The 13,410-nt window shown below is 43.2% G+C and overlaps 1 protein-coding gene across 8 annotated transcripts in view; it reads left to right on the top strand.

Annotated features, from left to right (window-relative positions):
* The window catches only part of SEMA6B (semaphorin 6B), a 974,413-nt gene that overhangs the window by 641,214 nt on the left and 319,789 nt on the right, over positions 1–13,410 (top strand). For all 8 annotated transcript variants that reach the window (XM_056572065.1, XM_056572058.1, XM_056572042.1 and 5 more), the window contains one exon: positions 1,304–1,521. In XM_056572065.1, the coding sequence (XP_056428040.1) occupies positions 1,304–1,521 (218 nt within the window). The remainder of the gene's footprint in view (positions 1–1,303; positions 1,522–13,410) is intronic.

Below are 13,410 nucleotides of genomic sequence, written 5' to 3'. Positions count from 1 at the left end.
TCAGCAGCTAATAAGTACAGGAAGGATTAAGATTTTTTAATAGAAGTAATTTACAAATATGTTTAACTTTCTGCCACCAGTTAATTTAAAAGAAAAAAGGTTTTCACCGGAGTACCCCTTTAATTCCACCCTTATTGCCCTCCTGTTGTCAGGATCCGGACTGGCATGCGGAGAGGACACTGGAGGTGGATCCTCTGTGTCAGTGAGTTCATGGCGTGGGCCGTACCAGGGGAACGGAGTCTAAGAGGTTATTGGTTTTCACCAGAGCCCGCCGCAAAGCGGGATGGACTTGCAGCGGCAAGTAACCCCCAGGTCGTTCCACCCGATAGCGACTCAACCTCACTGACAGCTGAGACAGGCGCGGTACACAAGGACTAGACGGAGGCGAGGTCAGACGTAGCAGAAGGTCAGGGCAGGCAGTGAGGTTCGTAGTCAGGGGCAACAGCAGACGGTCTGGGTACACAGGCTTGGGAACACACTATAACGCTTTCACAGGGCACAAGGCAACAAGATCCGGCAAGGACAGAAAGGGGAAATGGGTTTTTATATGGAATGCGAGTGATTACAACTGATTGGGCCAGGCATCAATTAGTGGTGCACTGGCCCTTTAAATTTCAGAGAGCCGGCGCGCACCCTAGAGAGCGGGGCCGCGCGTGCCAGGACATGACAGCAGGGGAACGGGACAGGTGAGACAATTGGGATGCGACCTGCGAGCGGGCGCGTCCCGCTATGCGGATCGCATCCCCGCCGGCGATAACAGTGCAGCGCTCCCGGTCAGCAGGTCTGACCGGGGAGCTGCACACAGAAGAACGCCGCGAGCGCTCCGGGGAGCAGCAGGGACCCGGAGCGCTCGGCGTAACACCTGTGGCATTTCTTTCACCCCTTTATCTCCACTGTACTGTTTCATTCCCCCTGTGCCTTGTGCCAAATTATCCCCCCCCCCCCACCCCTTACCCCTTGTGTCACATCACTCCTCCCCTTCCTTCCCCTGTTGTTTTTCTTACCTGGCCGGTGCAGGGAGATTCAGCGGGTTTGACGTTCTCCTGATGTCCACTGCACTCATTAAGTGCAGTGGTGGCTGCCAGCAGTGACGAGTGGCACTCTTGACGTCCTCTGCGCTGCACTTACTGTGAGCAGTGGCTACAGGCAGCGGAAGCTGCGGGGGATCAAAGAACTGCAAATTATTAGGTCAGCAGATGTACAGAAGCAGGAGACCGCTGTTTAAACACTTGCATCTACTTGTATCTTTTTTCATGTTTCTTTTCTGCACATTCACTTCAAATTTTTTTTTTTAACTCTTCAGGTGATTGTGTCACGTGTTGCTCGTGTGTGCAAGAATGACATGGGGGGATCTCAACGTGTTCTGGAAAAGCAGTTTACTTCCTTCCTAAAAGCTCGCCTCAATTGTTCCATCCCTGGAGACTCTCATTTTTACTTCAATGTAATACAGTCATCCAGTGAAATTCTAATGCTGGAAGGAAAAGCAGTTGTTATTGCCCTCTTCTCTACCCCAGATAACAGGTAACCTTGTTTTGAAATATGAAGGATATGGATCTACCTTTAGGTATAATTGTACATTGAAGTCGGTAGCAATTAGGGCAGCGATGAGGAATTTCCTGTCAGAAACTATAAAACACCAGTTAGGCTGGAATTCCACTAAGGTTTTTCCGGCAAAAATGCCCATAAAAATGCCCATTCTGCCGCACAGCATTTTTTATGTGAAAAAAACGCAGCAGCCAGATGTAAGCTAATCCACTCCTGTCCCCGCCGGGTCCGTGTAGCATTGCCCCTAGTGATGACATCATAAGAGGGCAGAGCTACAGACAGGAACCAGGCTGGTAAGTGTGAGGCTCTGTTAACATTGTCTGATTGGTATAATGTAAACAGACCCTTCTGGCAGTGTCTTCCCAAACAGGGAGACTCCAGCTGTTGCTAAATTACAACTCCCAGCATGCTTGGACAGCCAAAGGCATATATGTTGTAAATAGGTTTTCATTTACGGCTTATTTTATGATGCACTGTTTTCATCATATATATTGATTAATTTGATTTACTTTTTATTAGCTCACTAATATATATATATATTCATCACCTTGATCAATTGATATTCAATGTATTAGTTTTATTATTTATCATAATGCACTTATTGTCACTCATGAATTATGCACTGTTTTATTGTCTATTTTACTATTTATATTTTTATTTTATATATTTATGTAATTCATTATTTATTATGAATTATGCACTAACTTTATATACATGTTTCATTATTAGCCTATTTCATACAACATTACTCAAATTCTTATCTATTTATATCAATATATACTATATTTTTTCTGCCCCCTTCCTTTATCTTTATTTTCCTCTGCTTTTGTTTCTTTTTTCGCATTTGCACTTTAGCCGACTTTATTGTTTATTTTACTAACTGGTACGATATACGCCCATTGAAGTGTAAATCATGGTCAGTTTGACCTCTTAGGTTTAGACTGCGCACGCATGCCATCTTTTTGTAGTCACGGCTCTTCTAGTTTCTTTAGCGATCACATGTCTTACATGACGCGAACGTTACGTGGCTTATCACGTCATGTATGGGTGTCAGACGTTGGTTCCGTTGCGTGATTATCCTGTCGGCAGGTGTGTATATATAAAAAATTTTTTTTTTACACCACATTACATATTTTTATATATACATCATATTGATTTTATTCTGTCCTTGTGTGAATTGTATTTTATTTTACTCCTTTTGCAAAAATGTCTATATTACGTCTATAGTACGGTTGAAAAAAAAAGACATACGTCCATCAAGTTCAACCCATATTCATTTAATAAAATATATTTTTTCATAAAATATCTTATTTGGGTTAATTATGTGTTCGCCTAGTGTGCTTACAGGTGGCAGAGTTGTAGTTTTGCAACAAATGGAGGCTTTAATGTTTGGGAAGACATTGCATTACGGGTGCTCTCCCTAGCAGAGAGTGCAAAAAACTGTACTAACCCCTGTTTTATTTATTTTTTTCTTCTCGTTCAAGATCTGTGTAAGCAGAGGACTATGGCGGATTCAGTGGACTACAGCGATGAACTGGTTTTTTTTTCTTTGAATAAAAAAAAACAACACATAGGGTTCACATACAATATATACAATATTAACAATTTTTTTTATTTATTTATATAAAAAAAAAAAAAGGGTTTCCCATATTTCATTCTCAGCCAGACACCAACCAAGCAGCAACAGCCTGACGTTACCAGGGTGGGCGAGGACCATTACTACTGTCCCTCCCCAGCCTAAATAATGCCAGCATATTACTGCATAGGCCCAGAAGCACAATTTTTGATGCTCCAAGCCTGTTGGTACCAGCCCTTTCCAGTACCTCTGTGGTGGGTACTGGGGTAATATTTGGGAGTTATCGCTAGCTGTTTTTGGGGGCTAACGCTAAGCCCGGCTTAGTGATAGATTCCGTCAATAAGACGGCTTCCACTACTTAGCCAGAAAATTCAACTTAAAAAAAACAATCTTAGCAATCTTATTAAAAGAAAAAAACTCCAGTTCATTGCCGTAGTGCACAGAATCTGCAGTAATCCTCTGCATACACAGATCTGAAACGAGAAGAAAAAAGACCACTAAAAATGGGTTAGCAAATTTTTTGCACTCCCTGCTGGGGAGAGCACCCATAATGCAATGTCTTCTCAAACAGGAAGCCTCCGGTTGTTGCAAAACTACAACTCCCAGCATGCTCAGAGAGCCTTTGGCTGTCCGGGCATGCTGGGACTTGCAGTTTAGCAACAGCTGGAGACTCCCTGTCTGGGAAGACACTGGCAGAAGGGTCTGTCCACATTATACAAAATGTACAATGTATACCGAGCCTTACACTTACCACCCTGGCTCCTGTCTGTAGCTCTGCCCTCTAAAGATGTCATCACTAGGGGGCGGAGCTACACATACTCAACCGGGACAGGAGCAAGGGAGGTAAGTGGACATCGGCTTCTACACACTATATACAGCTATCTATAGATACAGTCACGGCCGTAAATGTTGGCATCCCTGAAATTTTTCAAGAAAATGAAGTATTTCTCACAGAAAAGAATTGTAGTAACACATGTTTTGCTATAAACATGTTTATTCCCGTTGTGTGTATTGGAACTAAACCAAAAAAGGGAGGAAAAAAAGCAAATTGGACATGTCACACCAAACTCCAAAAATGGGCTGGGCAAAATTTTTGGCACCCTTTCAAAATTGTGTATTAAGCATGTGTATTAAGTGATGCTCCTTTAAACTCACCTGGGGCAAGTAACAGGTGTGGGCAATATAAAAATCACACCTGAAAGCAGATAAAAAGGAGAGAAGTTCATTTAGTTTTTGCATTGAGTGTCTGTGTGTTCCACACTAAGCATGGACAACAGAAAGAGGAGAAGAGAACTGACTGAGGGCTTGTAACCTTGAGATGTTAATATATTTCCATAATTTTGGTTCTCAAGTCCATCTCCAGAGATCTAGATTTGCCTTTGTCCACAGTGCGCAATATTATCAAGAAGTTTGCAACCCATGGCATTGTAGCTAATCTCCCTGGGCGTGGACGGAAAAATTGATGAAAGGTGTCAACACAAGATATTCCGGATGGTGGATAAGCAGCCCTAAACAAGTTCCAAAGATATTCAAGCTGTCCTGCAGGCTCAGGGAGCATCAGTGTCAGCGCAAACTATCCGTCGACATTTAAATGAAATGAAACGCTATGGCAGGAGACCCAGGACGACCCCACTGCTGACACAGAGACATAAAAAAGCAAGACTACATTTTGCCAAAATGCTTCTGGGAAAACGTCATGTGGACAGATGAGACCAAGATAGAGCTTATTGGTAAAGCACATGATTCTACTGTTTACCGAAAATGGAATGAGGCCACAAAGAAAAGAACACAGTACCTACAGTGAAAAATTGTGAAGGTTCCATGATGTTTCGCTGCCTCTGGCACTGGGTGCCTTGAATGTGTGCAAGGCATCATGAAATCTGAGGATTACCAACGGATTTTGGGTCGCACTGTACAGCTTAGTGTCAGAAAGCTGGGTTTGCGTCCAAGATCTTGGGTCTTCCAGCAGGACAATGACCCCAAACATTTGTCAAAAAGCACCCAGAAATGGATGGCAACAAAGCACTGGAGAGTTCTGAAGTGGCCAGCAATGAGTGTTGGGGATGATTAACAATGATTCTGATTACTGATCAATATATCAAGATATATAGATATATCTTTGCTAATCATATGCTGCAGAAAAACATTATTATTCTTATCAGATATATCGGCTTAGCTATTTGCTTGTAACCAAGAGTTGAACCTGCACTCTGGATATTATTCAAGAAGCAAGAAAGAAGATTTAGGGTGTTCCAAAGAGGAAGATGTAACAATGAAACAAGTAGGAGTCCAAATGAAATCATTCTGAGGAAAATGCAATCGGTGCAAAATAGCGGATACATCTGTAATCTTCAAAATAAAACAGAAACTCTGCCCTATAATCTCATATGACTATGATTGAGTAAACGCTTAAAAATACACCCGTATAGGTTTATGGACTTGGATAACCAATCAAGACGTGACAAGATGATTTTTTATGTGATTGACAACCGCCCCTTTTGATAATCATATATAACAATGTACTTCCTCAATAAAGACAGAACTTTCTCACCTGAGGAAGGAGATTATACCAAACTCTTGTTTGTTATTCTTTTCTTACGTTGACACTTAGCACATAAATTGAACAGCAGCAGTCACTCACATTTGAGACCTAACCAGAGACACTCCTCGACACAGAATGTACAGATCTAAATCCCATTGAACACCTGTAGAGATATCTTAAAATTGCTGTTGGGAAAAGGTGCCATTCCAATAAGAGAGACCTGGAGAAGTTTGCAAAGGAAGAGTGGTCCAACATTCCGGCTGAGAGGTGTAAGACGCTTATTGAGGGTTATAGGAAGCGACTGATTTCAGTTATTTTTTCCAAAGGGTGCCAATAATTTTGTCCAGACCATTTTTGGAGTTTGGTGTGCCATTATGTCCAATTTGCTTTTTTTCCTCCCTTCTTTGGTTTAGTACCAATACACATAAAGGGAACAAACATGTGTATAGCAAAACATGTGTTACTGCAATCCTTTTCTGTGAGAAATATTTCATGTTCTTGAAAATTGCAGGGGTACCAACATTTACGGCCATGACTGTGGCTGTATATCCTGTATACCGTCCAAAGGGGTTATAGGAGTCCTATAAGTATAGTGACGGAATTCCCAGCTCCTATATACTACACTGGTATCCTATGCCCCCCTGTATACTATACAGCCGGCGGAGGTCAGTAGCTATGCCTTATATCACTCCTCACCTACTTACACTTTGTGGACCGGGCCTCTGCATCCGACCCACATAGTGGTACCCTGAAGACAGTGAAAAAACTGGCACAGAGTACAAAATTGGCTGTTTTCACAAACCAGAAAAAGGTGTGGCAGTTTTTCTGGCAGTCCTTGCAGCCTTGCAGCATATTACAACATATAGTACATAATAGAGCTGGGCGGTATGACCAAAAATGTGCAACATGGTATTTTTGTAACTTATGGCAGTTCCACGGTATATAACGGTATTTCTCCTCCCCCCCCCCCCAATCATGTGACCTGCAAGCGCTGTTCTGCTTCTCCCTCCTCCCAATTAATTATCAGCACTGCACTGCGCTGTCCCCATCGTGGAACTAATCACATGTCACCTGCAAGCGCTGCCCTCCTCGTCCTCCTGTTTGTTGCGGGCCACCGGCACTGGAACTCTGTACTGTACGCTGTATCCCTATGCCCGGGCTTCAAAAGATAATTAATATTCCCCCATTGGTCCGGTACCGGCCTCACCTGCTTCCTTGGGACGGGAACGTCGGAGAGCCATCAGCCTATCACCGGCCGCAGCCATGTTCCGCCTCGGCCAGTGATAGGTTGTGCGCACAATCATGTAAGAAGCCGGCTTCTTTCATGACAGTGCGCTCAACCTATCACCGGCCGAGGCGGAACATCGCTGCGGCAGGTGATAGGCTGACTCTGCTAAATACACACACTCACACACTCAGCTCTGCTGCATACACATACTCACACACTTAGCTCTGCTACATACACACACTAAGCACTGCTACATACACACATAACACACTCAACTCTGCTGCATACACACACTCAACTCTGCTACGTACACACAATCACACACTTATGAGCTTTAACCAGAAAAAACGCAGAATTGCTGAGTGCGTATATATTTCACTTATTTTAAGGTAATATGCTCCAGTACGGTTGCACAAGAAATAAGAATACAAGCTAGTGCATAAGTCTTTCAGTGCTTTTACACTAACTGCCCCCTAGTAGCTTTAACCAGAAAAAAGTAGAACTTCTGAGTGCGTTTATATTTTACTTATTTTCGGATAATACACCCCAGTACGGTTGCACCAGAAATAAACGTAACAATCAAGTGCGGAAGTCTTTTAGTGCTTTTACACTAACTACCCCCTCTGAGCTTTATCCAGAAAAAACTTTGAACTGCTGAGTGTGTATATATTTCACTTATTTGCGAATAATACGCCCCAGTACGGTTGCACCAGAAATAAGCATACTCTCTCTTTCTGACCTGTCCCTGCCTGTCTGCCTGCCTGCAATAATGCAGGCTTGAGGTGAATGGATTCGCCGCTGTAAAGATCTGATTCTGTATTGTAACACACAGTGTCTGCTCTCTCAGCAAAAAGTCCCAGAAGTGACTGTCTTCAGCAATGGCTGTCGAATATATAGGGCTATGACATCACAGGGCTGGCTGGCTGCCACCATGTGATTCAGGGTGATCCCTCCTACCCACCTTCCCAGAATTCCTTGCTTCATTGACTCCACTTTGTGCAGGCCAAGGGGCCTAAAATGACTTCTACATGTGCGAACGAACAAACAAACTAATTCAAATTCATCTGATTCGATTCGCCCATCTCTAGTTGCCACTCTTATAAAATATCCTGTTTCTCAGTAAAGTGTTAAGGAGCAAGCAACTCAGGTGCCAAGCAGCTCAGGTGCCACAGCCTGACACGCCTCCATGCTAACCATCATTTTCCAGCCCCTCCTTAATTGACAAACAGGACTTTCTACATCAGGGGCTGAATAAAGGCAATTGTATAAGTTTGGCAACCAGCATTGGCTCTAGGAAAAGAATAGTTTGTTTTTATACCATTGGTGTCTACAGCTCTTAGGACAAAAAAAAGTGAGATTCCCATTATAATGTGTAACTAGTCTAAATCAAAGCCTGTAACAGCATATATAACAATAAAGCCGATTAGAAAAAACAACAACTTTATTTTAGTAATAGTAATTGAATATTCTGGTACAGCCCTATTGGATACAAATACTATAAATTAGAATTTTCAACATTTACTCTGGCCCATATTATAAAGTTGTATGAAAGCATTTTTGCTGGAATCAAGGCAGCTGAAGCCACAAAATTTTGTAAAAAAATAAAAACTTTATATCTTTTTAATACTGAGCACTGGTTGTAAAAACTTTTTACATGTCTTTACAAGATATCAAAAGATTTTTAAAGTGACAGTGCCCATTAAAACATCACAACAGCAGTGAATGAATCAGCAATGCGCAATACTCTTTTCACTCTTTATAGGATGTTGGGCAATAGCTGAGTACAGTACTCTGAAGTGCCATACAGAGTGTCTGGAGTGGTGGCCGAGCATTCAAACTGCCACTCAATTCACCCAGGAGACTAGGGACTGTTGTTTTAATCCACTACAGTCCCAGCTATTTATTGCCTATCCTGTAGATAGGTTATACCTTTTAATTTTAGGTAAACCTAATTTAGTAATGTACTTTTGTGGCTTCTATAATAAAGTATGCTCTGATCTTGTGCCTGGACTGTCAGGTAGCATTTCCCTCTACAGACGTAAACAGCAATAGAAGTATCCAGCAACACGGTAGCAGGTAAAAACTGCAAGCTTTATTCAGGGATATACAGATAAATATAGGCAAAGCGTAGTAGCCTACATGTTTCCTACAGTAGTGCCCTTAGTCTTAGTCTTGACTAAGGGCACTACTGCCCGAAACATGTAGGCTACTTCCCATTATATATTCACTGACCAAATCAATACTACCGTTTCACATTAGCTTGCTCGACCATTAAAATCTATTAAAACCCTATCACAAAAATATATCAATATAATAAACAATTACTACACAAAAAAAAAAGCACAAGGAATAACCCTGGATATAATTACAGTTCTCTGATACAATTTAAGCCCACACTTCCCAAGCTTACACATGCAAACAAGAAGCTAAGCTGCACCCAAGAGAGAAAAGATGGAAAAGTGAACATACACTCACAATTAGGTCAGAATAGTGTCCAAAACATATCTTAAATTTTTACCTTCAGCGATTCGTGGTTTAGTGGGAGTAATGAAGAGTCCTCTCTTCATTACTCCCACTAAACCACTAATCGCTGAAGGTAAAAATGTAAGATATATTTTGTCTCTTGTGTGCAGCTTAGCTACTTGTTTGCATCATTGTTTTGATCATTGTTTTTTACATGTGCTTTTTTTTGTTTGTGTGTGGTATGTCCTGTTTTGTTGTCTCTCTCCTTTTTCCCTTTTTTTTAGGTTATTTTGAATATCTTCAAATGAGAGACTTCAGATAACCTGCAAGTTGAACATATTGGTCAACAAAAAACAGATTTCTGAGTCCATGAATCAAAGATTGGACTTATCAATAAAGACTAGACAAGGAAAATACGGATAATATAATTATAAATGATACAAAGTGTCCAGAAAACATTATACTATCTCCCCTCCTCTTCATTTTATTTATCATACCTCTCCAGAGGGTCTCCAGATATCATATATACCCCTCAACAGGCATGTATCTAATACCTCAAGATAGATAAGTCACCTTCCAAATTAGAGTTTAGGAAAACAAGTATACAAATATGTACACATATATCCTCAATTTATTTCCCAATCACAATGGTACAAAAGGTGAAAAAATAATAAAATATATACCTTATATTCCAGAATATTACTGGTTCAATCGTTAATAGATAAACTCACTCATAAGGAGGCAATTATAGGTATATCCTCTGAAAACAACAGTAAGGTATCATCTCTATTGCATTATCAGCCTCTTATATACTGGCAATCCATATCAAAATAACCTATGTCTTACCTATGAAACTATAGATCCAATTGTAAATGTACTCATAATGGAGGAGATTTATCAAAGGATTTAGAGCTCTTTTTTTGCCTACAAAAGTCGCACAAAAAGTTGCATGTGTGCCTAAGAAAATTTTTGTGCGACTTTTGGCTGTAAGCAAAATATTACAAAAGAGGTTACCAAAGCAAATTTCAGTTTTCACTTTGCAGTGCTCAGGGATTTATCAAGTTGCTTTGGAGAGCGGTATTTCATATTTCCCGCCGGGAGCCGAGATCACGGCTCTGGCTAAATATGAAATCATAGCTGCATAAAGGAGCCCGGGCTCCGTCTTATAAACCGAATCCCCCCCCCCCCCCACCTGCTCATCTTATATCTCCCCTCCCCCCGCCCCCTATAAATCACATATCTTCCCCCGTACCTCTCTGCCTCCCCCCCACTTCTGCTCATTTCCCCCCATGCCACCGCTCATTTTCCCCCTGCCGCCACACCTCATCCTCCCCCCACCGCCGCACATCTCACCCTGCCGCCACCGCTCTTCTTGCCCCAGCGCTGCGGCCGCTGTACATCTCGTACCCGCACTACCTATTGCAAGACTACAACTCCCAGCATGACCTTACAGTGAGGACATGCTTGGAGTTATAGTTATGGCGGGTGGGAGAGAGATGAGTGGTGGCGGATGGGGGGAGAGAGATGAGCGGCGGCGGATGGAGGGGAAAGAGATGAGCGGCGGCATAGGGAAAGAGATGAGCGGCGGGGGGAGAGATGAGTGGCGGCGGCAGGGGGAGATGAGCGGCAGGGGAAGATGAGTGGCGGTGGGGTGGGGAAGAGGGCTCCTAGAAATATGAAACTACACTGTAGTTTCATATTTCCCGGGCGGTACTGTGATTGGCAACCAGACAATCATGGCACTGCCAGGGAAATATGGAACTACAGTGTAGTTTCATATTTCTGGGCGCTGGCCGACTCTGCTTCCCTGGCCAACCGCCTGTATCAACCACCCACCCAAGAGTTGCAACTACAACTCCTAGCATGTCCTCACTGTAAGGGCATGCTGGGAGTTGTAGTCTTACAATAGCTTGTGGGCTGTGGTAGATGTGGCTGGCATTTTAACACCAGAGTGCCTCCAGCTGTTTCTAAACTACAACTTCCGTAATGGAAGTTGTAGTTTAGAAACAGGGTGTCTCCAGCTGTTACTAAACTACAACTCCCATCATGGGAGTTGTAGTTTAGAAGCGGGGTGTCTCCAGCTGTTTCTAAACTACAGCTCCCATCATGGTAGTTGTAGTTTAGCAACAGCAGGAGTCTCACTGTTCCTAAACAGGGTTCCTCCATCATGGAAGTTGTAGTTTAGAAACAGGGTGTCTCCAGCTGTTGCTTAACTACAGCTCCCATCATCGGAGTTGTAGTTTAGCAACAGCTGAAGTCTTGCTGTTCCTAAACTACAACTCCTATCATTGGAGTTGTAGTTTAGGAACAGCAAGACTCCATGCTAAACTGGAGGCTCACCATTGCTAAATTAAAACACCCATCATTCCCAGACAGCCAAATGCTGTCTGGAAATAACTGGGGTTGTGGAGGCTCCCTGTTTGGAAAGGGGACAGCCCTATAAATTTGTACTAACATGTTTTTTAGTTTTTTTTTTCTTATCATTGCAGATCCGTTAATGCAGAGGACTACTTCAGATTCAGAGGACTACAACGATGACCCACGTTTTTTTATATTAATATTGGTTACCGAGGGCTTGTGGGGGAGTGTGTTTTGGAATAAAAAAAATATAAACATATTGTGTTTTTTATATTTTTTATTTATTTTACTGGCTTAGTATTAGAAGCTGTCTTATAGACAGAATCCATTACTAAGCCGGGCTTAGAGTTAGCCTCAAAAACAGCTAGCGCTAACCCTCAATTATTACCCCGGGACAAACCCCCACAGGGGTGTCGGGAAGAGTCGATACCAATAGGCACAGAGTGTCAAAAATGGCGCTCCTGGGCCTATGTGGTAACAGGCTGGCATTATTTATGCTACGGTGGACCACTGCTGTTGCTGCTTGGTTGGTATCTGGCTGAGAATGAAAATAGGGGGAATCACACACGTTTTTTGTTTCTTAAATTATTTAAATATTTCCAGAAAACTTGTGTGGCTCCCCCTATTTTCATTCTCAGCCAGATACCAACCAAGCAGCAATAGCCTGACTTTACCATTGTTACTGGCCCTCCCAAGCCTAAATAACGCCAGCCTGTTGCCACCTAGGCCCAGAAGCACCATTTTTTACGCTCCGGGCCTGTTGATACCGTCTCTTCCCGGCATCGGGGTAATAATTGGGGGTTAGCGCTAGCTGTTTTTGAAGCTACCGCCAAGCCCTGGCTTAGTAGTGGAAGCCATCTTATAGACAGAATTCATTACTAAGAAAGTAAAGTAAATGTAATTAATAAAAAACAACACGTTTAAAAAAAATTATTCCAAACAAACACTCCCCCTACAAGCCTTCTTTAACCAGTTAAAGACCCAGGGCGTACGCTTACATCCTTACACCCTGGTACTTAAGGACCCAGGACGTAAATATACGCCCGTGGGAATTTCGGTGCGTGCGTGGCGGGGACCAGACCTGGGTGACTGCTGATATCGATCAGCAGGCACCCCGCGCAAATGCCCAGGGGGGGTCATGACACCGGTGATTTGCGCCGATTCCGGTTCATACGGGTCTATGGTGACCCGGAATATAAGGGGGATCGGGGTTGTCCAAGACACCCACGATCCCCCTGAAGGTGCCATCCCTCCTATCCCTGCATTGAATGTCAAGAAGTGGGGGGGGGGTTAACTTTCGGTTTCCCCGTTCTGCCCACCCACAACAGGCGGGGCAGCATGGGGAAACCGCCAAGGACCGGCATCGAAGTTCACTCACCCATCAGCGGCGGCAATCGGCGGCGGTGATCGGTGGCTGAAAAGGAGAGCGATGAGGCTCCCTGGATCCTACGGAAGCAGGTGAGTTGCCTAGAAACATCTGGAGGGCTACATTGCTAAAACTCCCAGCATGCCCAGACAGCTGTTTGCTGTCTGGACATGCTGGGATTTGTAGTTTTGCAACATCTGGAGGGCCACAGTTTGGAGATCACTGTGCAGTGGTCTCTAAAATGTATCCCTCCAGATGTTGCAAAACTGCAAATCCCAGCATGCCCAAATAGCAAACAACTGTCTCGGCATGCTGGGAGTTGTAGTTGCGTA

The sequence above is a fragment of the Hyla sarda genome, chromosome 1, assembly GCF_029499605.1.
Source record: "Hyla sarda isolate aHylSar1 chromosome 1, aHylSar1.hap1, whole genome shotgun sequence".
Taxonomy (NCBI): domain Eukaryota; kingdom Metazoa; phylum Chordata; class Amphibia; order Anura; family Hylidae; genus Hyla; species Hyla sarda.
Note: the sequence above shows the minus strand (reverse complement) of the source record. Positions and strands in the feature narration are given on the sequence as shown.